This window comes from Pongo abelii, chromosome 19, assembly GCF_028885655.2.
Source record: "Pongo abelii isolate AG06213 chromosome 19, NHGRI_mPonAbe1-v2.0_pri, whole genome shotgun sequence".
NCBI lineage: Eukaryota > Metazoa > Chordata > Mammalia > Primates > Hominidae > Pongo > Pongo abelii.
In genome coordinates, this window is record NC_072004.2 from 81,409,830 (window position 1) to 81,436,770 (window position 26,941).

At 37.0% G+C, this 26,941-nt stretch overlaps 1 protein-coding gene and 1 long non-coding RNA gene across 52 annotated transcripts in view; one reads left to right on the forward strand and one right to left on the reverse strand.

Moving 5' to 3' along the window:
* The window catches only part of CEP112 (centrosomal protein 112), a 599,014-nt gene that overhangs the window by 440,292 nt on the left and 131,781 nt on the right, over nt 1–26,941 (reverse strand). For 38 of the 50 annotated variants that reach the window (XR_010138342.1, XM_024234943.3, XM_054537262.2 and 35 more), the window contains 4 exons: nt 25,842–25,928; nt 21,608–21,707; nt 17,818–17,936; nt 8,643–8,786 (listed from right to left, as the gene is read on the reverse strand). Coding sequence is in view for 49 of the 50 variants with exons in the window: in XM_024234943.3 (XP_024090711.1) it covers nt 8,643–8,786; nt 17,818–17,936; nt 21,608–21,707; nt 25,842–25,928 (450 nt within the window). In the remaining variant the exon portion in view is untranslated. The remainder of the gene's footprint in view (nt 1–8,642; nt 8,787–17,817; nt 17,937–21,607; nt 21,708–25,841; nt 25,929–26,941) is intronic. The other 12 variants (XM_063718881.1, XM_063718884.1, XM_063718887.1 and 9 more) reach the window with 1 other exon arrangement.
* Nucleotides 1–26,941, forward strand: part of LOC129051420 (uncharacterized) — a 93,469-nt gene that overhangs the window by 6,249 nt on the left and 60,279 nt on the right. For both annotated transcript variants that reach the window (XR_008515681.2, XR_008515682.2), the window contains exon 2: nt 5,106–5,157. This is a non-coding gene — a long non-coding RNA (uncharacterized LOC129051420). The remainder of the gene's footprint in view (nt 1–5,105; nt 5,158–26,941) is intronic.

The following is a 26,941-nucleotide window of genomic DNA, read 5'->3' on the forward strand; positions in this document are numbered from 1 at the left end:
TTTTTTTTTTAAACAGGGTCACACTCTGTCACCCAGGCTGGAGTGCAGTGGTGTGATCGTAGCTCACTGCAGTCTTGGCTTCCTGGGCTCAAGCAATCCTCCCACCTCGGCCCCACAAGTAGCTGGGACTACAACGTGCACTACCACGCCCGGCTATTTTTTTTATTTTTTGTAGAGATGGGGTCTTGCTGTGTTGCCCAGGCTGGTCTCAAACGCCTAGGCTCAAGTGATCCACCTGCCTCAGCCTCCCAAAGTACTGGGGTTATAGGTGTGAGCCACCATGCCTGGCCAAAATATTTTAAAATTTGGTAAGTCCAAGTCTTGGCAAGGATGTGAAGACAATTCCTACTCTTGTTGAGCAGTGCCATAAACTAGTATAACCACTTTGAAAAGCTTACTATGGATACAGAAATTACACTCTTAAATACATACTCCCTAAAGCAGTGATTTTCAAATTGTGGGTCTCAATCCATGTGAAATCAAGTTTTAAATCACAACCCAGCAATTTTTAAATGAAATTAAACAAAATGAAAAATACAGAATATGTTAGAGTAAATGGCCAATAGTAAAGATGAAACTTTTGTTTGAGTTATAAATATGCAGACAGATGTGTGCTCATATATGTACTTGTGTATGTTCTGGGCATAATTTATAAAATTTATTTCTTACTGGGAGTCATGGTCAAAAATGAAATGAAAGTCAATGGCTTAGAGCAGCAGTTCTCAAAGTTTGGTCAACAAACTCCTGAGCTTCCCAAAGACTCTTTTAGTAGATCCACAGGTCAAAACTATTTCTATAATTATACAAAGACATAAATTGCCTATTTCACTATCATTTCCTCACAAGTGTACAGTGGAGTTTTCCAGAGGCTACATGACACGTGATACCACAACAGAATAAATGCAAAGACAGATATGAGAATCCAGTTGCCTTCTAAGACAGAGGTTAAAAAGGTTTTTCTTGTTTTTTTTTTTTTGAGACAGAGTCTCACTCTGTTGCCCAGGCTGAAGTGCAGTGATGGGATCTCTGCTCACTGCAAGCTCCACCTCCCGGGTTCATGCTATCCTCCTGCCTCAGCCTCCCGAGTAGCTGGGACTACAAGCGCATGCTGCCATGCCTAGATAATTTTCTGTATTTTTAGTAGAGACGGGGTTTCACTGTATTAGCCAGGATGGTCTCAATCTCCTGACCTTGTGATCTGCCCGCCTCGGCCTCCCAAAGTGCTGGGATTACAGGCGTGAGCCACCACGCCCGGCCAAAAAGTTTTTAAAAATATAGTCCCCAAAGAAAGCATACACCATACTAGTGTGTTTAACTACTAAAAATGGGTCCCAAATTTGACTCTGAGCAACCTAAACAAAATAGAAAACATGATCGTTTATAAGGATCTTGCATGAGCATATTAAGCTTTTCTCCTTCTTAAATCCAATGGTTTAATTTTCAATATTTTCATTTATAAGTGATAACATAATTAAAACAAAAATTAAATCACATTTTTTACCTATTGTTGTGAGCTGAATTGTGTCCTCCAAAAAGATATGTTGAAGGGCAATCCCCCGTACCTATGAGTGTGGCCTTATTTGGTTGGAAATAGCGTCTTTGCAGATGTAAGCAAGTTAAAATGACATCATACTGGATTAGGGTGGGCCCTAAATCCAACAACTTCTGTCATTATGAGAAGGCCATGTGAAGACATCGAGACACAGAAATACACAATGGAAATGCAAATGTTGACAGAGCAGGACTGCCATGCTGCAGCTGTAAGCCAGAAAATGGCAAGGACCACCCGCAGCCACCAGAAGCTCCACTGAGACAAGAAGAATTTTCCTCTACCAGAACCTTCAAGAAAAGCAGGTTCTGCTGGCACCTTGCTTTCATACTTCAGGTCTTCAAAACCGTGAGGCAATAAATTTCTGTTGCTTTAAGCCACTCCGTTTGTGGTCATTTGCCACAGCAGCCCTAGGAAATCAACATATCTATCAACCTGGCCAACTTTAAGTTTGTTTTTATTTATTTTTATTTTCATTTTTATTTTTATTTTTTATTTTTTTTTAAGATGGAGTCTCGCCCTGTTGCCCAGGCTGGAGTGCAGTGGCATGATCTCAGCTCACTGCAACCTCTGCCTCCTGGGTTCAAGTGATTCTCCTGCCTCAGCCTCCTGAATAGCTGGGACTACAGGCACACGCCACCATGCCCAGCTAATTTTTGTATTTTGAGTACAGACAGGGTTTCACCATGTTGGCTAGGCTGCTCTCGAACCCCTGACCTCAAGTGATCTGCCCACCTCAGCTTCCCAAAGTGCTGGGATTACAGGCGAAAGCCACTGCACCCAGCCTGTTTTTAATTAAAACACCCATCTTTGGTTTGAAAATGTAGAAGAATGGACATTCACATATACTTTCAATTAGAGAGTAATTCTATTATGTAGATATTAATTTTTTTCTTTTTCATCATCTCTTTTCTAAAGTTTCAATAGTGAGCTTGTATATCTTTTTGCAATAACAAAAACTTTCATTTTAAAACCACTATTGTCACCATTATTTAACATTTTTCTGTAAGTTCTAGTCAGTGTCTGATAAATTATAAAATATTTTTTGCATACACGTAAAGGGTTGAAATTTCTAACACACATTTATTCTTGAGTCTTTTATACAGCAGAAATATAAAACTATACAACAAAAGTTTGAGACTCAGGAATAAATATTACAAAAGATGTCCTAAAGACCCCAGAGTACTGTTTTCTTTATTAACTTGGTAAATTGATTCTAAATGTACAATCATCCCTTGCCATCTGTGGGAAACTAATTGCAGGACCCCCTACAATACCAAAATCCAGAGATGCTCAAGTCCCTTATGTCAAATGACATAGTACTTGCATATACCCTACACACCACCGCTGTATATTTTAAATCATATCCAGATTACCTACAGTATGTCTAATACAATGTAAGTGCTACATAAATAGCTGTTATGCAGTATTTTTATTTGTATTATTTCTATTGTTGTATCATTTTTATTGTTTTTTTAAAATTTTTTTGAATATTTTTATGTGTGGTTGGTTGAATCACAAATGAGGAGCCGACAGATTCAGACAGCTGAATGTATTTGTAAAAGGAAAGGGCCCAAAGTGGCCAAGACCCTTCTGATGAACAAGGAAGGAAGACTTCCTTATCAGACATCAAGAGTAATTATGAAGCTGTAATAGAGATGACAGTATAATCATTGCAGAGCCAGCGAAATTATCCAATGTTCACATATATAGAAGTTCAATATATAAGAGCAGGCACGACAGATCAATGAAGGAAGGAGGAATTACTCTAAAGTAAAGCTGGAAAAAAAAAGTTATCCACATAGAAAAAAAACAAAATTAAATCTCTATCTTGCCTTAGTCACAAAAACTAACTCCAGAAGGATTAAGGCCTCAATGTTAAAGGCAAAACTTTAAAGTTTTTCATAGAATATACAGGCGAACCTTCTTGCACTTACAATAGAGACAGATTTGTTTAACAAGACATAAAAAGCACTATTTTTTTTTTTTATTTTTGAGACAGAGTCTCGCTCTGTTGCCCAGGCTGGAGTGCAGTGGCATGATCTTGGCTCACTGTAACCTCTGTCTCCTGGGTTCAAGCAATTCTCCTGCCTCAGCCTCCTGAGTAGCTGGGATTACAGGTATGCATCACCACGCCCAGCTAATTCTGTATTTTTGGTATAGGTGGGGTTTCTCCATGTTGGCCAGGCTGATCTCGAACTCCTGGCCTCAGGTGATTTGCCCACCTCAGCCTCCCAAAATATTGGGATTACAGGGGAGAGCCACCACGCCAGGCCAAAAAAGCACTAATTATAAAAGACTTATACATTTGACTAAGTTAAAATAAGAACTTCTTTCATGAAAAGACCATCTCTCCCTCCAAATCCTATCAGCTGATGTATTACAATCTAGGAGACTGTCGCTCTCCAAAGTTGTATTTCTCTCCCTTAGGATTACAAGGCTTGCTGATTGCACATGGGAATTTGCAAAGGAGAGTTCAACAGTGGTCCTGTGGTATTATGGAGATCTCTCCCTGAGGTTCACCCCATCCTTGCTACTTGAACAGACTCTAATTGACCAAAACAAGGACCTAGTCTTCCAGGTTTTCCCCAATGTGCATAAGAGTAACTTATAAACCCAAGGGACATGGGCTCACAGTCCAAAATATCTAGATACCTCCAAAAAAACACTATGAAAGAAAGTCAGCAGTATTTGCATATATATAACAATATTATCACCTATGTTATCATTCATAATACACAGCACATTATGACTTATATAACATTCTGAAGATAAATTATGAGAACAGATGAACTAAGAATTTTAAATAAGCTTAATCAACAAAGAGTCAAATGAGGCCAGGTGCAGTGGTTCACACCTGTAATCACAGCACTTTGGGAGGCCAAGGTGGGTGGATCACCTGAGGTCAGGAGTTTGAGACCAGCCTGGCCAACATGGCGAAACTCCATCTCTACTAAAAATACAAAAATCAGCCGGGCCATGGTGGCACACACCTGTAATCTCAGCTACCTTGGAGGCTGAGGCAGGAGAACTGATTGAACCCGGGAGGTGGAGGTTGCAGTGAGCCGAGATTGTGCCACTGCACTACAGCTGGGCGACAGAGTGAAACTTCATCTCAAAAAAGTAAATAAATAAAGAGTCAAATGAAAATACTAGGTATAAAAAATAATCACTGAAATAAAAAGTAATAGATCCCTAAGCAGGAGTAACTCTACCAAAGAATTAACTGATGAGAGTAAAAACAGAATGAGAAACTATCATAGAAATAAAGAATAGGAAGAAAATACAAAGAGATAGAAAATATAGCATAAGACCTAAGAGGTAGAAGGGATAGATCTTTTCACAGAAATAATGATTGTAAATACTCAGAACTAAATAAACAAACTCAAATTTAAAGGGCTCAAAATAATGCCAAAAAGTCCATAAGAGACATTATAGTGATATTTACATATATAAAAATCAAAGAGATGATGTTCAAAACTGCTCATCTCAGATCTTCATACTTGAAAACCAAGTGGGGTCACATTTTTTTCTAATGTTTATTTTTTATTAATAGATGTGGCTCCAGTGTCTTCTGGCAATGGATATTGAGATAAAGAAACCTAAAGGTATTTCACATTTTTTCTCATATTAGTGACTTAATTTTTTGTTGTATTTTCTTTAGGGTAGGGGAATGGGGAGAGGATGTCAGTGTTTTACAATGTGGACACTCAAAGGATTCTAGAGCCTCAAGGACTCCCAGGGATCTGTTCACCACACTTGGCCAGTTGCCATGGTAAAAACCTCAACTGTGCCTGAAGTCTCCCAATCCAGAGACTGTTGTATTCTCTCCAGAAAATAACCTATTGTCTTCTGCTGAGTTGTAGAAGAGACAATCCCATGCTTCACAAAATGGGGGAGAAGATATAAAGATTTGGTCATTTTTTATTTTATTATTTTTAAAAAGTCGTATTATCAAATATCTACAATTACAAGGAAGAGTATAAAAAACCCCCTTGTACCTAACACTCCAATTAAACATCTAGCTGCCTCTTAAATAGGACTTCTAGCAATTTATGTGTTGAAGGGCCACTTATCACCCTTCTTCCAGAGATGCCTGGAGCCTCTGGAGCTCCCATGATGTAATTCATCTTGCTTCTCAGGTTCCTTCACTGCTGATTTAGGGTTACGCTTTCTTGAGCCTGCTAGATCAATTTCAACAAATCCATTGCCTTTCCAACTCCAAAAATTGTATTGCTCTCTCATTCTCTTTGTCCATCAGGGCTTACACCTTTTTCTTTACCCTATTCCTATTATTTCCATGGAAGGGAATGGAGGCCCAAAGAATTTTCCACGCTTCATCAAACAAATGTGTTAATTTTTTCTTTTTTTGGATCCATTGCCCAAGCTGGCGTCCAGTAGCACAATCACACCTCACTGCAACCTCGACCTAATGGGCTCAAGTAATCCTCCTGCCTCAGCCTCCCAACTAACTGGGACTACAAGCACACCCCACCGGGCCTAGCTAATTTTTTTTTTTTTTTTAAGAGACATGGTCTCACCATGTTATCCTGGATGGTCTTGAATTCCTGGGCTCAATCAATCTAACTACCTCAGTCTCCCAAAGTGCTAGGAACTTCTTAAACTGAGTCCTTCTTTTTTCGTTTGTATGTCTCTCTTGTTTGTCATTCTTGTATGTTTCATTTTTGAACATAATATTAATAATGATCTGAGTGCTTATTATTGTGCATATTAATATATTTTATGTATATTAATATATGTATATATTATATACTTAATTTATGTATATTAATATTTCCAACAACTGACATTATATTGTACTACTGTTATTCTATTCCACAAATAAGAACAATTAACATCTGAAGAGCTTACATGACACTCAAGCTATTAAGGAGTTGGGATTTGAACCCACAACTGTCTGACCCTAAAGTCCAGGTTCCAAACAACTATGCATACCACTTCTCATTTCTTTTTCAATGTGAGGTAGACCTTAGTGCTGGTCTAAGGGTGCAAGGTAACACACTCTAAGATATATGTGTGATATGCCTGGGTAACAACTCTTGTTTAAATTCCACAGCTTTAAATTCAAGAAAGTACTTGGACCAAGCCAGGCTGGCCTGGGGAGGTTGTGAATGGTAAATGAGACAGAGTTCATGCCTGGGATACAACACTTGACCATTCTATGAGGTCATATTACATACAGATGCTCCTTGACTTAAAATGAGATCATGTCCCAATAAACCTATCATTAAGTTTCAAATATCATTAATTTAAAAATGCATTTAATACACCTAACTTACCAAACATCATAGTTTAGCCTGGCCTATCTTAAATGTGCTCAGAATATTTACATTAGTGTACAGATGGGCAAAATCATCTAACACAAAGCCTATTTTATAATGAAGTATAGGGTATTTCATGTAATTTACTGAATACTGTATTGAAAGTGAAGAACAGAATGAATGTACAGATAGATGTTCCCCAACTTACAATGGCTTGACTTACATGACTTATTGACTTTACGACAGTGCAAAAGCAATATGCATCACTTTAAGTACCCATGCAACCATTCTGGGAAATAAGCCCATAGTAAATTGAGGAGCATCTGGTATTCTACTGAATGCATCTTACCTTTGCACCAACAGAAAGTCAAAAAATTGTAAGTCAAACCATCATTAAGTAGGGGACCATTTGTATCAGTAACAAGACTGATGCGATGCACTGGCCACGGACATGAGGAGCTCTGATCCATATGCAGAGTAGCCTTCCAGCAGAACTGTTCCAGGCTTATGGATCTTGAGATGTAAGGCAGGTTCCCAAAGAGCTGAAGACAGTCACTTCCCCAGACCTAGACTCCACAGCCATATATATATATAATCAATGAAGAGTCTCTTTGGGGGATCCTCTATCTCACCCTGACCAGTGTCACAGGTCTCTCTGCTGTGTAGCCTGACTGTGGTGACCTCCTTCCTGAATTACTTCAGTAAGGAACATTTTGGGCTTACCCATGTGATGTCTATGTCTGGTTCCTGAGTTAATATGATCTATTAAGAACACTGGTCAGAGTGGTCACACTACTCCAATCTCCCTCTTTGATTTCCTTCACATTAGCATTATTTTCAGAAAAACAATCAAGTCTTCCATTTAAAAAAAATGAAACAAACTAAAAAAGATAGAAAAGAAATGGCCAGGCGTGGTTGATCATGACTGTAATCCCAACACTTTGGGAGGCCAACGCGGGCAGATCACTTGAGCCCAGGAGTTCAAGACCAGCCTGGCCAACATGGTGGAACCCTGTCTCTACTAAAAATATAAAAATTAATCGGATGCTGTGGCATGCACCTGTAGTACCAGCTACTTGGGAGGCTTAGGCACAAGAATCTCTTGAGCCTGGGAGGCAGAGGTTGCAGTGAGCCAAGATTAAGCCACTGTACTCCAGCCTGGGCAACAGAGCAAGACCCTGTCTCGAAGGAAAAAAAAAAGAAAAGAGATTATCTCTGAACTGAAAGTCAATGGAAAAAAAAACAAGAAGAAAAAAGATTTATAAAGGCTTCTGAGGGTTAAAAAATAATAAATAAGACTAGGCACAGGGGCTCACACCTGTAATCCCAGCACTTTGGGAGGCCAAGGAGGGTGGATCACAAGGTCAGGAGTTCAAGACCAGCCTGGCCAACAGGGTGAAACCCCCTGTCTACTAAAAATACAAAAAATAGCTGGGCATGGTGGCAGGCACCTGTAATCCCAGCTACTCAGGAGGATAGTTTGAACCCAGGAGGCGGAGGTTGCAGTAAGCCAAGACCATGCCGTTGCACTCCAGCCTGGGTGACAGGGTGAGACTCCGTCTCAAAAAATAAAATAAAAATAATAATAATAATAAATAAAAAGCAGCATCAAACACATTAGAGTCAAATCCCTCACAGACTTCAAGGGTCTGTCCATGGCCACACATAAATCTGTATGGAGTAGGAAGGTAAAGTTTTTCTTTTGATTCTGTAACACACTTCTTTCTACACTGTGCACATCAGGGAAGCATGAGGACATGGAAATTGAGAAGACAGGTTCTAAGATGTCAAGAACAGGTTTAAAGACTCACTGTGGACTGTGTTTGCGCCATGTATTCACTCTCCATTTTATTCAGACGCACATTTGTATCCTCTAGCAATTCTTGAATGTTTTCAGTGTGTTGCTTTTGAAGATCAAACTTTTCCTGTTCCATTTCTGCTACAGCATTGTGAAGCTACATCAGGAAATCAAGAGTTGACTCTTTTACTACTATGGAATTGACTATTTTGTAATTCAGCGGAAAAAATCTATATTCCTCTATTTATATATATGATGACCTGAACACCAAAAGATATAAAAAACCACCAGTAAACATTCAAGGTAAAGATATCATATAAAAAGCAGGATCAACAAACACTTAATTTTTCCTTACTTTCCTGAATTGAAAATTTTAATGGATGAACAAATATTAAAAGGAATTATCTGCCTCAGGTAGAAATGGTAAATAAACCAGGCAGATAATACAAGTGAACATTACTAGTATTAGTCTGAAACGAGAAAACAGAAACATTATAATATTGTTACTAATTAGGAATATTGTTCCATTGTCCCCATTATTCAACCTATTTGCATGGAATTTTGTACACCAGTAATGTTAAAAACTGCTTTCTCCCCTATCTGCACCTCAAACAAGAAATTACTTCCAGCCATTCCCTAATCTATACAAAAACAGACAAAAAGATCACATTTATCAGCCAAACAGAGTATGGGTAGGATGACTAAGCATAATTGTATACTACATGTACAGAGGTCTTTATTTATAAAAATCATTATGTATATACTGTTTAAATGGATGAGGTTTTAAAATTTCTACACAAATTAAGGTAAGGAAAACAAAGGCAAATACAGGAGGTCCAGATAAGCTTCAATGGACATCTTCCAAAAGGGGTTGAAAATCTGTGCTCCCAGCCTTGTGGGCATTCCTTCACTTATCTTAATGGGGGTACAATTCCAAGTCTAACTTCCATTCCCTGCATCCAACCCCACACCTACCCAATAGAAGAGACCAGGAGTCCAAAGAGTCCAAATGATATATTTGGCTTTTTGTTTTTGTTTTTGTTTTGAGATGGAGTCTCACTCTGTCACCCAGGCTGGAGTGCAGTGGTGCAATCTCAGCTCAGTGCAACCTCCGCCTCCCAGGTTCATGTGATTCTCCTGCCTCAGTCTCCCAAGTAGCTGGGATCAAAGGCAGCCGCCACAACATCTGGCTAATTTTTTATATTTTTAGTAGAGTCGGGGTTTCACCATGTTGGTCAGCCTGGTCTCAAACTCCTACCCTCAAGTGATCCACCCGCCTCAGCCTCCCAAAGTGCTGGGACTACAGGTGTGAGCCACCGTGCCTGGCCCCAAATGATACATTTGATTCACTACCTATGAATAGGGAAGAGAGAAAGGACACAATACAGGCAGTGTGGACTCTTATTTGACTAGGAAGATACTGGAAGGACAGGGAAAACCTGTGAGAGATGGAAGCTAGGGCAGAATGCAGGCAATAATTATGATAATTGTACTGGCAAAGGTCTCAAGAACTCTTCTTCTAGTTTCTAGCTGAATAGGAAGAATGAGGATGCTCAGTAATAGCCATACAGAAGACTCCTGGATTTTGCAAGTTTAACATACACAGTTTTGATTATTTGTAAGTGGTCCCCCAAATCCCTGATGTATCTAATTTTTAGTTTTGCTGAAATAAACATTGTAAAGCAGTATTAGGTCTGTTGTTCAAAAGTGAGTCACATAGCTGGTACAATGCACCCAAATCTCAGTGCTCCTTCATAGCTGTCAAGTGACATGATAGTAACTCAGATAATGGGCTCTAAAGGAGTCACTTAGAATTTTACAGTTGTACTTACAGGAGCAATTATATGATGTAGTGGTTTCCTCATGTTTATGGTCTCCCAAAGCCCCTAGAACATATGCCTGCTGAATGTCAAAAATCTAATAGCCCATCAACACTTAGTGGTTTCTCACGTGTCTTCCACAGTTGTTTTATAAAGGGACCGTCGCTGTCGGAGGGGTGTCTGTAAGTCAGTCTACAACACTCATCCAAGGAATTTGTAGTTGAGACTACAAGGGTAAAAATGGCACTGGCAAAAACAAGTATGCTATTACTTGGCTGATGTGTTTGAGAACTAGATAGGCATCTGGTCTCATAGTCTAACCAGAGGTGATTAAAATGTATTCATTCAACAAATTTTATTAGTACCTGCTATGTACCAGGCATAATGCATCAGTGAGCACTTTCCCAAACCTAACAATCAATTGGAGTCCAGGTCACTCAGTCTAGGAGGCTTTAAAGGGCAAATGTTCCTTTAAGGGATAAACTATCTTAGTAGCAAATATTATTAGGCTATAGGATACAAATCTTGCTAGAGTTTATGAAGCCATAGGATATAACAGTGAGTTGATCCATAGGAATTCTCAAGAAGAATTTTTACCCAGAGTTTGATAATGGGTACAGGAGACACAAATGCCCTTCCCAGCATCCTACATATTTGTCTTCAACCATATAGTTGGCTCATGCCAGAGGAGACCCAGAGGCAACAGAAATCTGTCCCAAATAAAGGGAAAAGTATTACAAAACCCCACAGGTCAATGGCGCAGCCACTGTGGAAAACACTTTGGCAGTTCCTCAAAAAATTTATCAAAAAGATAAACAGAGTTACCACATAACCCAGGAATCCTACTCCTAGGACTACACCTGAGAGAATGTAAAAACACACACAAATGTTCACAGCAACATTATTCACGATATCCAAAAAGTGGAGTCAACTCAAATGTCTATCAACTGATGAATGGATAGGCAAAATGTGGTCTATCCATACAACGCAATATTATTTGACCATAAAACTGATTGAACTATTGATTCATGCTACAATGAGGGTGAAACTTAAAAACATTACGGTAAGTGAAAGAAGCCAGTCACAAAATGCCACATATTATATTATTGCATTTATATGGGATGTCTAGAATAGGTAAATCTATAAAGACAAAAAGTAGATTGGTGGTTGAAGAGCCTGGGGTGTGGGGAGTGGTAACTGACTGCTGATGGATAAAGGTTTCTTTCTAGGGCGATGAAAATGGTCTGCAAATTATATTGTGGTGGAAGTTGCACAACTTTGTGAATATATCAAAAAAACCAATGAATCGTATACTTTAAGAAGGTGAATTTTATGGCATGTAAATCATAACTCAATATTTTTTAAAGGCCCACAGATTAGAACAGTAAAACTTGTTGACAGCTGGGGCAAAAGTCAAGACTGGAAGAAGAATTGTGAGAAAAGATGAGGCTTGAAAGATCACCAGAGTCTTTATCATGAAAAGCCTTGTAAGTCCTAAGAACTAAGGAAACAATGGGAGCCACTAGGACAATGGGAACCACTAGAGTGATTTAAACATGGTTGTGAGGTCAACCAGATTTGTGTTTGTGAAAGACCAATTTGGCTGTATTGTGGGACATGGAATGACGAGGGACAGACTGGAGGTAGAGTCCAGTTACAGGTGATCTAGGCAAGAGACAGGGGTCTCCTGAACTAAGGAAGGAAGAGTGGCAGATACATTCAAAAGATGGATAATTAACAGAACTTGGCAAGGCATTAGATGTGTGAGCTGGAGCAAAAAGAAGAGTCTTTAAGTAGCTGAGTTGATCCCTATCCCATAGAGAATACCCTACTGTGTAGGTATATCCCTCCATGGGATAGGCATCTCCATGGGATAGGTATTCTCCATGGGATAGGGAAAAAGGGAATACCCATTTTAGCAACAAAGGAAAAAGATGAAGTTTAGGGACAATGATGGAATTCAGACCAAGGAAAGATTTTAAATAGGTAGTTGAATAACTGGGACTTAAGGTGAGAGACATAGGATGCATATTTCTATTAGGGAATATACACACACACATACATATATCACCTTGTCCATGTAGAATACACAATAATTGTTGAATGAATGGCTACATAAATAACAAAGTGAATCTATCATGTGCTTATTAATTTTGGTGCCTGTCCTGCTTATACTCAGTTTTCATCTCAGCCCAGATTTACACAAAATTACAGTACACACATACACACACACACACACAGCCTTCAGTGAGGGGGCAGGTACAGTGGCTCACACCTGTAATCCCAGCCCTTTGGGAGGCCAAGGCGGAAGGATCACTTGAGGCCAGGAGTTCGATACCAGCCTGGCCAACATGGAAAAACCCCATATCTACAAAAACTACAAAAATTAGCCAGGCAGTGGTGGCCACACCTGTTATTCCAGCTACTTGGGAGGCTAAGGCATGAGAAGAGCTTGAATCCAGGAGGCGAAGGTTGCAGTGAGCTAAGATTGCGCCACTGCTCTCCAGCCTAGATGACAGGGCAAGACTCTAAAAAAAAAACAAACAAACAAACAAACAAAAAAAAAACTTCAAACAGGTTTACGTATTTACACATCCACTATTTATTGTATAACCAGAAAAAAAGCTTTACTAATCCAGCAGAAAGAAAAAGACGTGCCCTTTTAAGTGGCAGAAGCCTCTTCTCTTCAAATACCTGACAATTTAAACTAGAATATATGAAACTAGGGAATTCAGACAAAGGAAAGAAGGGGACCTGCTAGGTACACAATGTCCTTGAATCAAATACAAAAATATGCCAAATTTATAAAAAAGATAAAACCAAAATGTGAGAAAGAAAAACCACATGACTAGAAATAAAATAAAAACTAGAAAAGAGCCAACTAAAAAGCAATCTATAGATTCAACACTATCCTATCAAATTACCAATGTCATTTTTTACAGAATTAGAAAAAATGATTCTAAGATTCATATGGAACCAAAAAAGAGCCTGAATAGTTAAAGCAATCCTAAGCAAGAAGAATGAGTCAGGCATGGTGCCTGATTCCTGTAATTTCAGCACTACTGGGAGGCTGAGGCAGGAGGATCGCTTGAGGTCAGGAGTTCAAGACAAGCCTGGGCAACATAGTGAGACCCCACCTCTACAAAAAAAAAGTTTTAAATTAGCCAGGTGTGGTAATGCACACCTGTAGTCCCAGCTACTCAGGAGACTGAGGCAAGAGGATCACTTGAGCCCAGGAGTTCAAGGCTGTGGTGAGCTGTTATGGTGCCATTGCACTCCAGACTAGGTGACAGAGCAAGACCCTGTCTCAAAAACAAATTAAAACAAAAGAACAAGGCCAGTGGGCATCACATTACCCAACTTAAAACTATGTTATAAGGCTGTAATAACCAAAACCACATGGTACTAGTATAAAAACAGACACATAGACCGATGAAACAGAAGAGAGAACCCAGAAATAATGATGCACACCTACAACCATCTGATCTTTGACAAAGTTGACCAAAAAAATTGGGAAAGGACCCCTTATCCAATAAATGGGACTGAGATAACTGGCAAGTCATATGCAGAAGAATGAAACTGGATACCCCACAAAATACAAAAATTAACTCAGGATAGATTAAAGACTTAAGTATAAGACCTAAAACTATAAAAATCCTAGAAGAAAACCTAGGAAGTACCATTCTAGACATCGACCTTGGTAAAGAATTTATGATTAAATCCCCAAAAGCAATTGCAACAAAAATAAAAAATGGACAAGTGGGACGTAATTAAAATAAAGAACTTTTGCACAGCAAAAGAAACTATCAAGTAAACAGATAACTCACAGAATGGGAGAAAATATTTGCAAACTATGTATCTGACAAAGGTCTAATATCCAGAATCTACAGACAACTCAACAACTCAACAACAAAAAACAAATAACCCCATTAAAAAGCGGGCAAAGGACATGAACAAACAATTCTCAAAAAAAGACATACAAGTGGCCAACAAACATACGAAAAAATGTTCAACATCACACGTCATCAGAGAAATGCAATTCAAAACCACAATGAGATACCACCTCACACCAGTAAAAATGGGTGTTATTTAAAATATTAAAAACAACAGATGCTGGCAAGGTTGCAGAGAAAAAGGAATGCTTATATACTGTTAGTGGGAACGTAAAGTAGTTCACCCACTGTGGAATGCAGTTTGGAGATTTCTCAGGGAACTTAGAACAACTACCATTTGACCCAACAATCCCATTACTGGGTATATACCCAAAGGAAAATAAGTCATTCTACAAAAAAGGCACATGCACTTGTATGTTCATTGCCATGTTATCCACAATAGCAAAAACATGGAATCAACCTAGATATCCATCGATGGTGGATTGGATAAAGAAAATGTGGTACATATATACCACGGAATACTAGATGGCCATAAAAAAATGAAATCATGTCCTTTGCAGCAATGTGGATGCAGCTGGTGGCCATAATCCTAAGCAAATTAATGCAGAAACAGAAAACCAAGCATGTTCTCACTTACAAGTGGGAGCTAAACATTGGTATATATGGACATAAAAATAGGAACAATAGGCACTGGGGACTCCTAGAGGAAAGAGGGGGACAAAGGCTGAAAAACTACTGTTGGGCACTATGCTCACTACTTGGATGATGGGATCATTCATATCCCAAACCTCACTGTCAAACAATATAACCATGTAACACACCTGCACATTTACCCTCTGAATCTAAAATAAAAGCTGAAATTATTTTTAAAAAATGAAATAAAGTATCCATAATATTCAAAGCAATATACAGATTCAATGTAATCCCTATCAAAATATCAATGACATTTTCACAGAAATACAAAAAGCAATCCTAAAATCTGCATGTAACCAAATAAGATTCTGAATAGCCAAAGCAATCTTAAGCATGAAGAACAAAGGTGGAGGCATCACAGTAACTGACATGAAAATATACTTCAAAGTTGTAGTAACTAAAATAGTATGCCATTGGCATAAAAACAGACACACAGACCAATAAAACAGCATGAAGCACCCAGAAAAAAAATCCACACATTTACAGCCAGCTGATTTTTGACAAAAATGCCAAGAACATACAATGGGGAAAGTATAGTCTCTTTAATAAATGGTGCTGGGGAAACTGGATATCCACATGCAGAACAATGAAATTAGACCTGTATTTCTCACCATACACAAAAATCAACTCAGAATGAATTAAAGACTTAAATGGAAGAACCAAAACTATGGAACTACTAGGAGAAAACATAGAGGAAAAGCTCCATGACATAAATCTAGGCAACAATTTCTGTACAGGACCTCAAAAGCACAGGCAACAAAAGCAAGAAAAAAAAAGACAAATGGGATTACATCAAACTAAAAAGCTTCTGCATGGAAAAAAAAATCAACAGAGTGAAAAGGCAACCTACAGAATGGGAAAATACATTTGCAAACTATACATCTGATATGGGATTTATATCCAAAATATATAAGAAACTCAAACAACTCAATAGCAAAAAAACAAATATTCTGATGATTAAAAAATAACCTAATGACTTATTTAGGCCAAGGACCTAAATAGACATTTCTCAAAAGAAGACACAGAAATGGCCAAAAGGTATATGAAAAATGCTAAACCTCACTAATCATTAGGGAAAAGCAAACCAAACTTACAATGAGATATCATCTAACTGTAGTTAGAATGATTATTATTAAAAAGTCAAAAGATAGCAAGTGTTGGTGAGGATATAGAGAAAAGAGAACCCTTATATACTACTAGAGGGAATACAAATTAGTACAGCCATTAGGGAAAACAGTGTGGTTCCTTAAAAAGTTAAAAATAGAACTACCATATGATCCAACAATCCCCCTACTAGATATATATCTGAAGAAAACAAAATCAATATGTCAGAGATATCTGCATTCCCACATTTACTGCAGCATTATTCACAATAGTCAAGATATGAAATCAACGTAAGTGCCCATCAAAGGATGAATGGATAAAGAAAATATGATAGATATGCACACACATACACACATACACACACACACACACACACACACACACACACACACACTGGAATACTATTCAGCCATAACAAAGAATGAAATCCTGCCATTTGCAACAACACGGACAAACTTAGAAGGACATTGTGTTCAGTGGAATAAACTGGGAACAGAAAAACAAATACATAATCACACTCGTGGAATTTTCAAAGTTGAGCTCATGGAAGTAGAGCACAGACAGCGAGTACAAGAAGCAGGGGAGGAGAGGGAGGAAAGGGGACAGAGAGAAGTTAAAAAGCAGGTATAATGTTACAGTTATTGATAGCGTTTGGCTGTGTCCCCACCCAAAATCTCATCTTGAATTGTAATCCCCATAATCCCTATGTGTCAAAGCAGAGACCAGGTGGAAGTAACTGAATCATGGGGTCAGTTCCCCCAGGCTGTTCTCATGATAGTGAGTGAGTTTTCATGAGATCCGATGGTTTTATAAGTGTGTGGTAGTTCCTCCTGTGTTCATTCTCCTTGCCGCCTTGTGAAGAAGATGCTTGCTTCTCCTTCACCCTCTACCATGACTGTAAGTTTCCTGAGGCCTCCCCAGCCATGCTGAGCCGTGAGTCAATTAAAGCTCTTTCCTTTATAAATTACCCAGTCTCAGGCAGTTCTTTATAGCAGTATGAAAATGGACTAATAATACAGGAGAAATAAATTATGGTTTTCTAATGCACAGTATAGTGATTATAGTTTATAATAATGTATTTATTATATATTTCAAAAAGTTAGAAGAGAGGAATTTGAATGTCCTCACCAAAAAGAACTGATAAATGTTTGAGGTGATAGAAATGCTAATTACTCTGATTTTATCAGTATATAATGTATCTATGTATTGAAATATCACACTGTACCCTAAAAATATGTAAAATCATTACATGTCAATCAAAAATAAAATAAGCTTATACAATAAATTCTAGTCCATATTATATTATCTACAATTTCAGGAAATAAATGCTCCAATGGCCCAAATACAAAATTAAAATGGCTTAATTTCCAAAAACTGTTTTAGTGCTATTTAACTAATTTTGTTTAAAATCTGTTGGCTGATAAGAAATCCAGAATATTAATTAAATTCAAGAGCTAGTCAAAAGAATATTTTCTAAACGAAAACTATTATATAGACCATAGACTTCCAGAAGAAAATATACCAAAACATGAACAGTAGCTATTTCTAAACAGCCTAGAATTTTAGTTATTTTTTATACTTTTCTGTATATTCTGTGAAATCTATTACTTTTAGAATTAAATATGTTACTTGGAAGCATAAACTTTTATGTTTTCCATTAGTATTTTATGTAGCTTACCTTTTTTTCCCAGTCATTATTTAGAGATTCCGTACTTTGTTCACATATCTTTTTTAGCTCTGCAATCTGGTCTTCTTTAGTCTCTCTGATAACTTGACAGTCACGTATCAGTGTCTGAACTGTCAAAAATTTTGAAAACCTAGTTAAACCAATTCTAGGTACATCGAGTTTGATGATATAAAATTTAGTGCACCAGTTAGTAGGTAATTCAATTTTCCACCAAGTCTTCTCAATGCTTTCTTCTAAAATATCTTTCATTCCTTGCTCTTTTTCTCGATTTCTACCACCACAGACAGCCTTGGTTAAATTCATCATTACTGGCTCCCTAGACAATTTTAACAGGGTATTGGCCTCAAGCATCATTCCCTTCCAAGGAGTCCTCTGTTGCTTTGAGGAAACCTTTCACCATTATTCTAAGTGAAGTAACTGAGGAATGGAAAACCAAATACCATGTTTTCGCTTATAAGTGGAAGCTGAGCTACGGGTATGCAAAGGAATACAGAATACTATAATGGACTTTGGAGATTCAGAAGCAGGGGGTGGAAAAGGGGGTGTGGGCTAAAAACTACATATTGGATACAAGGTACACTACTTAGGTGATGGGTACACTAAAGTCTCAGACTTCACCACTGTACAATGAATCCATGTAACCAAAACCACGTGTACCCCAAAAGCTACTGAAATTTTAAAAATTTAAATAAATAAAGAGGCCTTTCACTGGTGCAAATCTGGTAGTTACGCCCAGGCTTACAAACGTTCTACAGCTCTCCTCATCTAAAAGATAAATATAGGTCAAAGCCTCTGACATGGACAACAGTTCCTCATGATTCTGGCCATATCTCTTCCCACTTGCATGTTTTAAACCACTGTTATAAACACACTGACCTATATGCAGATTCCTGAGTTCATATTCTTTCTTATATCATGGCCTAAATATGATCATCCATCTACCTAGAATGCCCTTCCCTCCCTTATTGAAAAACTACTCATCCTTAGACTCTCAACTCAAAAATCACACCTTCTTTATGAACCAGTCATAAAGAATCACTAAATCATGATTCACTCAACCAGATTTCTCCCCTTGCAGGGACAGAAAGAAATTCCTCTTTATTCCCATGAAACCTCGAGTATTTCTCAATTAAATCACTTATTAACATTATAGTGATTTACTTGCCTGTTTCCTCTTTAATGAGACTATGTTCACGGAGGAGAAAGAGATTTCAACTTTTTATCCACAGGGCATAACAGTGCCACACAGGCAAGTGCTCAAAAAGACGCGTACTGAATGAATAAATAAAGGAACCCCTCATTTCAATATATTGTTGCTGCTAGATACTTTTAAATCATTTTTGAAGTTTATGTTACTAAAATGAAATAGGTTTTAAATTATATAAAATATTTGCCTTACAAATCATTTCTCTATCTTCTTTACTAAAATTATTTAAACAGTCACTGATTTAAGTGAAAATGTGTTTAATATATTCATGTCTTCTGGATAGTAAAATAAATTCAGCTCTATTTTTAATTCAATATAATATTATCATAGCTTACTAAATATGTTTTTATTCATTTACTTTGAGACAACAAAATTTTTGTAAACATTTCCCTAAAAATTGTTTTCACTCTTATACCTCAACTACGCAACAAATAAGGAGAGGAGATGAATCCAAGTTAACCTAATGTGAGTCTTTACCATCTACAATATATTTTACTTTACACTTCCAAAATTGAACTAAGATATGATTGCAATTCAAAATGCCTTTAGAAACATTATTTTTAAAACCTCATCATTTTTAAACCTTAGGCATGTTTGAATTGCCTATTTTGAATCAGGGTAAAGAAGAAAACCTGGAAATAAATTTAAAATATTTCTCAAGACACTGATAATATTTGGAGAAAAAACCTAAACGAATTTATAATTGCTTTTACCAACATTTAAGGGTGGAAATGAATCTTAAAATATTTATTTAATTGGTTAACTTATCTATGTAATGGCTGTCCTAACTTGTCAAAGCCATTATCATTCACTCAGATATACTCAGCTTTGGTGATCTGGGGGAGAGCCAGTAAGTTCCATACAGAAAATCCTAAATGAAAACCTTCCCTTCTCCTTTTCTCTTACTCATTGCCTAGATCTTCTCATTCACTAAATCATGATTCACTCTTAAAAACTTCTTCTTTTCTTCAGTTCCATTCTAATTACTCCCAGTGCCATCATTCAGAAATCCTTCTCACCTTAACATGCAAAATTACAGCAGCACAGAAGCAGAACATCTCTGAGTTAGCAGGGACTTTATATATTATTTATTCTGATCTCACCATTTTATAACAAGTAGACCAAGGTCCAGAGACGACTTGCTATCATATATCGGACACTGATAACAGAGCTGGGATTACAGGCTATGTTTTCTAATAAGTAGAATACTCTCTCCCTCACTCCATTCTGCCTCTGCCTAACAGACTTGGAATTGGCCTACTCTGTTCAATACACCCTCCATTACCAGGCTACTCCTCCCAAAACATGAGGTCCTAAAACTCACATCTCAAAATCCTTCCCTGGCTCTTTACAGCCAGCATCTACAGGACAAAGTTCAACCTTCTAAATCTGAAATTCAAGGTCATACTTAATCTAGCCCCAAGTCAACTATCTTAATATTTTAAAACCTTTTTTTTTTTTTTTCTGACACGGAGTCTCGCTCTGTTGCCCAGGCTGGAGTGCAGTGGCGCAATCTCGGCTCACTGCAAGCTCCACTTCCCGGGTTCACGCCATTCTCCCGCCTCAGCCTCCTGAGTAGCTGGGACTACAGGCGCCCACCACCATGCCCAGCTAATTTTTTGTATTTGTAGTAGAGACGGGGTTTCACCGTGTTAGCCAGGATGGTCTCGATCTCCTGACCTTGTGATCCGCCCGCCTCGGCCTCCCAAAGTGCTGGAATTACAGGCGTGAGCCACCGTGCCCGGCCTAAAATCTATCTCTTAATGCATGGGGTATCCACTCTAGCTAAGTAGTTGAGAAGTACCTTTCATACAACTTACCTATTTCAGCATTCCCATCCCAGTAACTGCAACTCTTCTCTCCAACTAACCAAGACTTTAAAATTTCACAAAATTTTACAAAAGTTCCTTTCCTGAAACAATATTTTCAACACTCTCTCTCATGACCACCTATTGATGTAGATGTTTCGACCCATAATCATAGTCAACTACGGTCAGAGTTAGCTCAAGTGGTTACCTCCTCATGCCGGACTTCCCATCTGTCCATAGTCAATTTAATATTTGATTACATGCTTTCTTTTCCTTCTTAATAAAAGTGCAAATAGGAAATACTTTTTAATTTTTTTCTGTCAATCACAATACCAGCATATATTATCAGACATAAAAGTAGATACTTAATGTAATGAATTTTACTAGATAAAGAAGAATAATTTCCTTTGACTTCCTCATGAAAGCCAGTAAGTCCTAATTCTATGACTGCCCTCAATACTCTATAGCAGCTGTATCCCAATGAGGCTGGAGTCAAGAAGAGGGAGTGAAAGCAACATACTCTTCCAACTCCGCATCTAAACCAACCACCAGTACTACCCCATCACTGTCACTACACAAACACACACACACACACACAGTTTTTGCCCCTTCGTATGGAAGCCTATATAAATATATCCATTGATGAAAGCCCACATAAACATTCCTATCTCATACTATAAAAGGTCAGAAATCAAATTTTATTCTCCACATCACTAAAATAAAACGGAAATGTTATTAAAAGATGTATGTAACAACACAACATCACCTTTCTTTTCAAGCTTTCTAATAGTCTCTTCAGTTTCATGTTGTTTACTCCTGTATAAAGTTTTCAGTTCTTCTATTTCATTATTCTTTCTTTCTAAAATCTGCAAACAAATTTAAAATGTTTCAGTATATTGTATTACTTTACATATAGGACACTTTTCTGAATCCTGATATATTTAATTCTAAAACATAAATAGAAAAAATAATTGTAGCAAATATGACTACACTGAAATTATACACACACACACGCACACACATAAAGTAATATCTCTTATCCACAGCTTTACTGTCTGCTGTTTCGGTTAGATGTGTGTGTTTTAGCGCATGTCCATGTTAATAATTCTAGCCTAGTCAGAAGTTCACATTTTGCTCTTGCAGCAGCTAGGAGGTAGAATCTATATGATCTGTCACATTTGGAAGCTTCCAACTTGCCTGAAATTGTGAGATTTTCCTCCTTTTGACTAGTGAATATTGCCGCAAATTGGCATTGTAGTGATTTAAGTGACTTTTTAAATTGATTCTCAAATGTCAGTGTTTTGTAAATTAGGTAGAAGTGTTTTGTCCTGAAAGGGAGTTAGGGATTCTTTTTCTCAGATTAGCATAAAAATAGGTGAAATTGTACGTGTCTAATATTTCTCTTCACATATTTTTCTTATACTTATGGTATCTACTGTTGTTTATCTGCTAGCAAATTCCAGCAGATAATAAGTGAATGGTGAATTAGCAGGTATACATTAATAGAAACTTGTAAAGAACCAATCATATAACTTTTCAATGAGCATAATATTTTTGTAAGTCTATCTCAGCTAATCACATAAATGGTTTCCCCCAAACTGTAAAAATTATATTATAGTGCATTAAGAAACTTACTAAATATACAAGAATAATTGATTATCTGAAAGAAATATGCTATCTGTTTGAGATTTTCGTATAACAATTTTTAAGGACCGTATAAATAATAATTTAGGTGATTCCCTAAAATATAATTCAGAAATTAAGCTGTCATAAAGTGGCAGAGAGAAGCCATCAGAAACTTGCCAGGTTGGGAGAGTATAATTCATCACATTGCACTGGGATAGAACATTCTTCAGTTGGGCATGTCCCTGGATCCGCCCACTAGCACCCTTCTATCCTCCTAGTGCACAGTAAAAGAATTCCCAGATACAAGAGGAGATGACATGTAATCAGCCTCCTTTATATTTAGCTCTGCTACTGTGAATCAGAAAAATCAGCTCAAAATATGTCAAAAATTGCATTAAAATCTATTGTTAATTTATATTATGTCAGAAGTTTTAAATGTAATCATTTAATAAAATTTGTGATTTTATACTTCAAAATACATCTATACTCACAAAAACTACAGAAATAAGCAAAATGTAAAAAAGATAGCAAGTAAGAGAAAATGCTAATCAAGGGGAAAAAGGAATATCTACTTTTCTTATGGTTGGGGTATATTTCCCATACACCCAAAAGTCAGCTTAACAAGAACAACAAAAAAGAACGGGGCACAGTAGCACATGCCTATAGTCAGCTACTCAGGAGGCTTACAGATCACTTGAGCCCAAGAATTCGAGGCTGAAGTGAGCCATGATCATGCCTGTGAATAGCCACTGTCCTCCTCCAGCTTGAGCAACACAGCAAGATCCCATCTCTGGATAATAATAGCCATAAAGAAGCAAAAAAGAAAAAGAATGTATACTAATAGGTAAAACACTCTAAATTTTATGCTTCACCAATTCCTGATGCTTAGAAAATGCCAGACAAGCAATAAACTGATGAATATACTTTTCAAATCTAGCATAAAGTCAAGGATTTTATTTATATTTTACCTGGCACTTCAAACTAGTTGCACTGTCTTCTGCAAATAAATTTCAGGATTTATTTTAAAGAGAAATTTCTGGAAAGAATTTTATTATTAAATATGTTACTTTGACTAAATCTTTGTAACAGACATACCAAGAAACCTATTTCAAATTCCATCACCACAATTTTTCCAAATAAATTTTTATATTCATTTATCTTATATATCAATAGACTCTATTTCAATTGTACACGTTATATTGAAATTATATTACTGACTTTCTAACATACTTATGATAGAGAACTATTATCTAAACAATTTAAACTAAAGTAAAACTCTAGTAAGAGCAAAAAAAACCTGCCTGTAATATCTGAATGGGTGAGAAGAAATTGGAAAAAGAGAGTTCAGTTTTTTTTCTCTAATATCCAATCAGTGGTTTCCTCCTTATTGCTTTGAAGGATGAGCCAAATACATATTTTACTAAATATTTATATATATATATAGCTTTTAAGAAAGCTTGGATACATAATCCTGATGCTGTAACTACTGCAACTACCTGCCTCTGTCTCTAGTACTCAGTTTTGGGAAGCAGAATCATAGGCTTAGTTCTGAAACAGTAAATGCAAAGTTTCCATTTGGATCAACCTCCATGTATTTCAAAAAAACACATACATTTTTTGATGGGGTTGTTTGTTTTTTTCTTGTAAATTTGTTTGAGTTCATTATAGATTCTGGATATTAGCCCTTTGTCAGATGAGTAGGTTGCGAAAATTTTCTCCCATTTTGTAGGTTGCCTGTTCACTCTGATGGTAGTTTCTTTTGCTGTGCAGAAGCTTTAGTTTAATTAGATCCCATTTGTCAATTTTGGCTTTTGTTGCCATTGCTTTTGGTGTTTTAGACATGAAGTCCTTGCCCATGCCTATGTGGGTGAAGGACATGAACAGACCCTTCTCAAAAGAAGACATTTATGCAGCCAAAAAACACGTGAAAAAATGCTCACCATCACTGGCCATCAGAGAAATGCAAATCAAAACCACAATGAGATACCATCTCACACCAGTTAGAATGGCGATCATTAAAAAGTCAGGAAACAACAGGTGCTGGAGAGGATGTGGAGAAATAGGAACACTTTTACACTGTTGGTGGGACTGTAAACTAGTTCAACCATTGTGGAAGTCAGTGTGGCGATTCATCAGGGATCTAGAACTAGAAATACCATTTGACCCAGCCATCCCATTACTGAGTATATACCCAAAGGACTATAAATCATGCTGCTATAAAGACACATGCACACGTATGTTTACTGGGGCATTATTCACAATAGCAAAGACTTGGAACAAACCCAAATGTCCAACAATGATAGACTGGATTAAGAAAATGTGGCACATATACACCATGGAATACTATGCAGCCATAAAAAATGATGAGTTCATGTCCTTTGTAGGGACATGGATGAAATTGGAAATCATCATTCTCAGTAAACTATCGCAAGAACAAAAAACCAAATACCGCATATTCTCACTCATAGGTGGGAATTGAACAATGAGAACACATGGACACAGGAAGGGGAACATCACACTCTGTGGACTGTTGTGGGGTGGGCGGAGGGGGGAGGGATAGCATTGGGAGATATACCTAATGCTAGATGATGAGTTAGTGGGTGCAGCGCACCAGCATGGCACATGTATACATATGTAGCTAACCTGCACATTGTGCACATGTACCCTAAAACTTAAAGTATAATAATAATAAATAAATAAATAAATAAAATCAGTAGGAAAAAAAAACACACACATACATTATTATCACTAAATGTTTTAATCATTACTAAAATATAGTAACAACCCAAATCCCATGTAGGATAACCATAATTAATGATTTTTGCTGTGCCAGCTTAGAAAAAAAAATGTTTTATTTGAAAATACAGGCTGAAAGATTAGAAAGCATCAATCCCAATGAGCTACATGAAAAACAAGCCTTTATTGTCAGTGCCAGCATTAAAATGCATACAAGTCCAAGAGTTCCTTTTTACATTAAAAAGGAGATTTAATTACCAGAAAACCAAAAGAATATTAGAATAAAACAAATTCTAGTATTTGCCATTGATGCCTTATTTCAACTTTCATGAAAGGTAATGACAAAATGCAGATAAAAGACTATAAGAAGGTCAGCCTAAATGCAATACTTAAAGAAGGACTAAAAGGTAATGTAAATATAAGGTTTTAAATAAACATATATGTTTAGCTAATAAAGTTAAAAAATCAACTTTTGCTGGGTATTAGTTTAGCATATTCCACTTATAACAGAATGTCATAAAGTACATAAATAAGTGGATGGATGGATGGATGAGTGGATGGATAACTGGATGGATCATCATAAGACCTAGAATATTTTTAGTATTCAATATAATTAAAACAAGAGATATATATCCTACCTTCTGAACATCAGCATCATGTTTCTGTTGCAGTTTAAGCTTTTCTTCATGAAATTTAGCTTCCATCATTTTTGTTTTCATGTCCAACTTCAAGAAAAATATTTCAAAGGTGTTATTAATTTGCTTTCCCTTTAGCAAAAAATAGACAATTAAACTAATTCCCTATAAAAAAGACAGTTATCATTTTCCACCTTTACCTTGTAGTCACAGATTCTAGCAATCACATTGCATATACCAATACGTTTATTTCAGTCCTCTAATTACTTTCAAACTAATTAAAAGTCTTTAAAATAAATTCCACCTGGTAGGCAAAACTGACAATACTAAGTACAGATTCACTACTCTCCCCATTCTCTCCCGCGCAAAAGAAAAAGGTATTTTAAAGTGACATTTTGCTTTTACATTTAAATCCACACAGTATTTTACTCTTCATTATTTTTCATTTCAGTAAGTCTCTTCCAACCTTTTTTTTTTTATTTTATCTACTTGCTCATTTTAAAATACTCTAACTAACCTACATATGTAAATATGACTTGAGAATGAATATCCATAAAAATGGCAAATTACTGATAAGTGTGTATCTTTCGACAGTTTTCCAGTTCTCTCTCCCAGAATCACAGACCCCCGCTCCCTCAAGGGAGTGACTTTATCTCCTTCCAAGCATTCCTTAACTTCTATCCTCTCCAAACCGACACCACATGCAATGGTGCTCTGAGCAAAGCCAAAAATGTAACCAATCTTGTTAATATAAGAAGTGTATCCTAGAATTAAAAGAGCAGTAGTGACAGGTTTCAAGAAGAGCAACATAAAATTGATTATCTCAAATGTGAAAGTATTTGGCCACGATTCTTCACAATTTAAGAGAGTAAGTATTATACATTGGAGTCTCGCAGACCTCTTTTCCAACTCTAATTCCAATCCCACCATATATGTACACTTGCAACTTTGAGCAAGTGACCCTTTGACACTGTAGCTCCTCTTCTGCTAATTAAGGAAAAGTATCCTTACCTCAATGGATTGTGAAAATTATATTCAATAAAATAATTTAAATGACCATGCCCAGGACAATGTGTGGCACAAAGTAAGTATGCAAAAATACC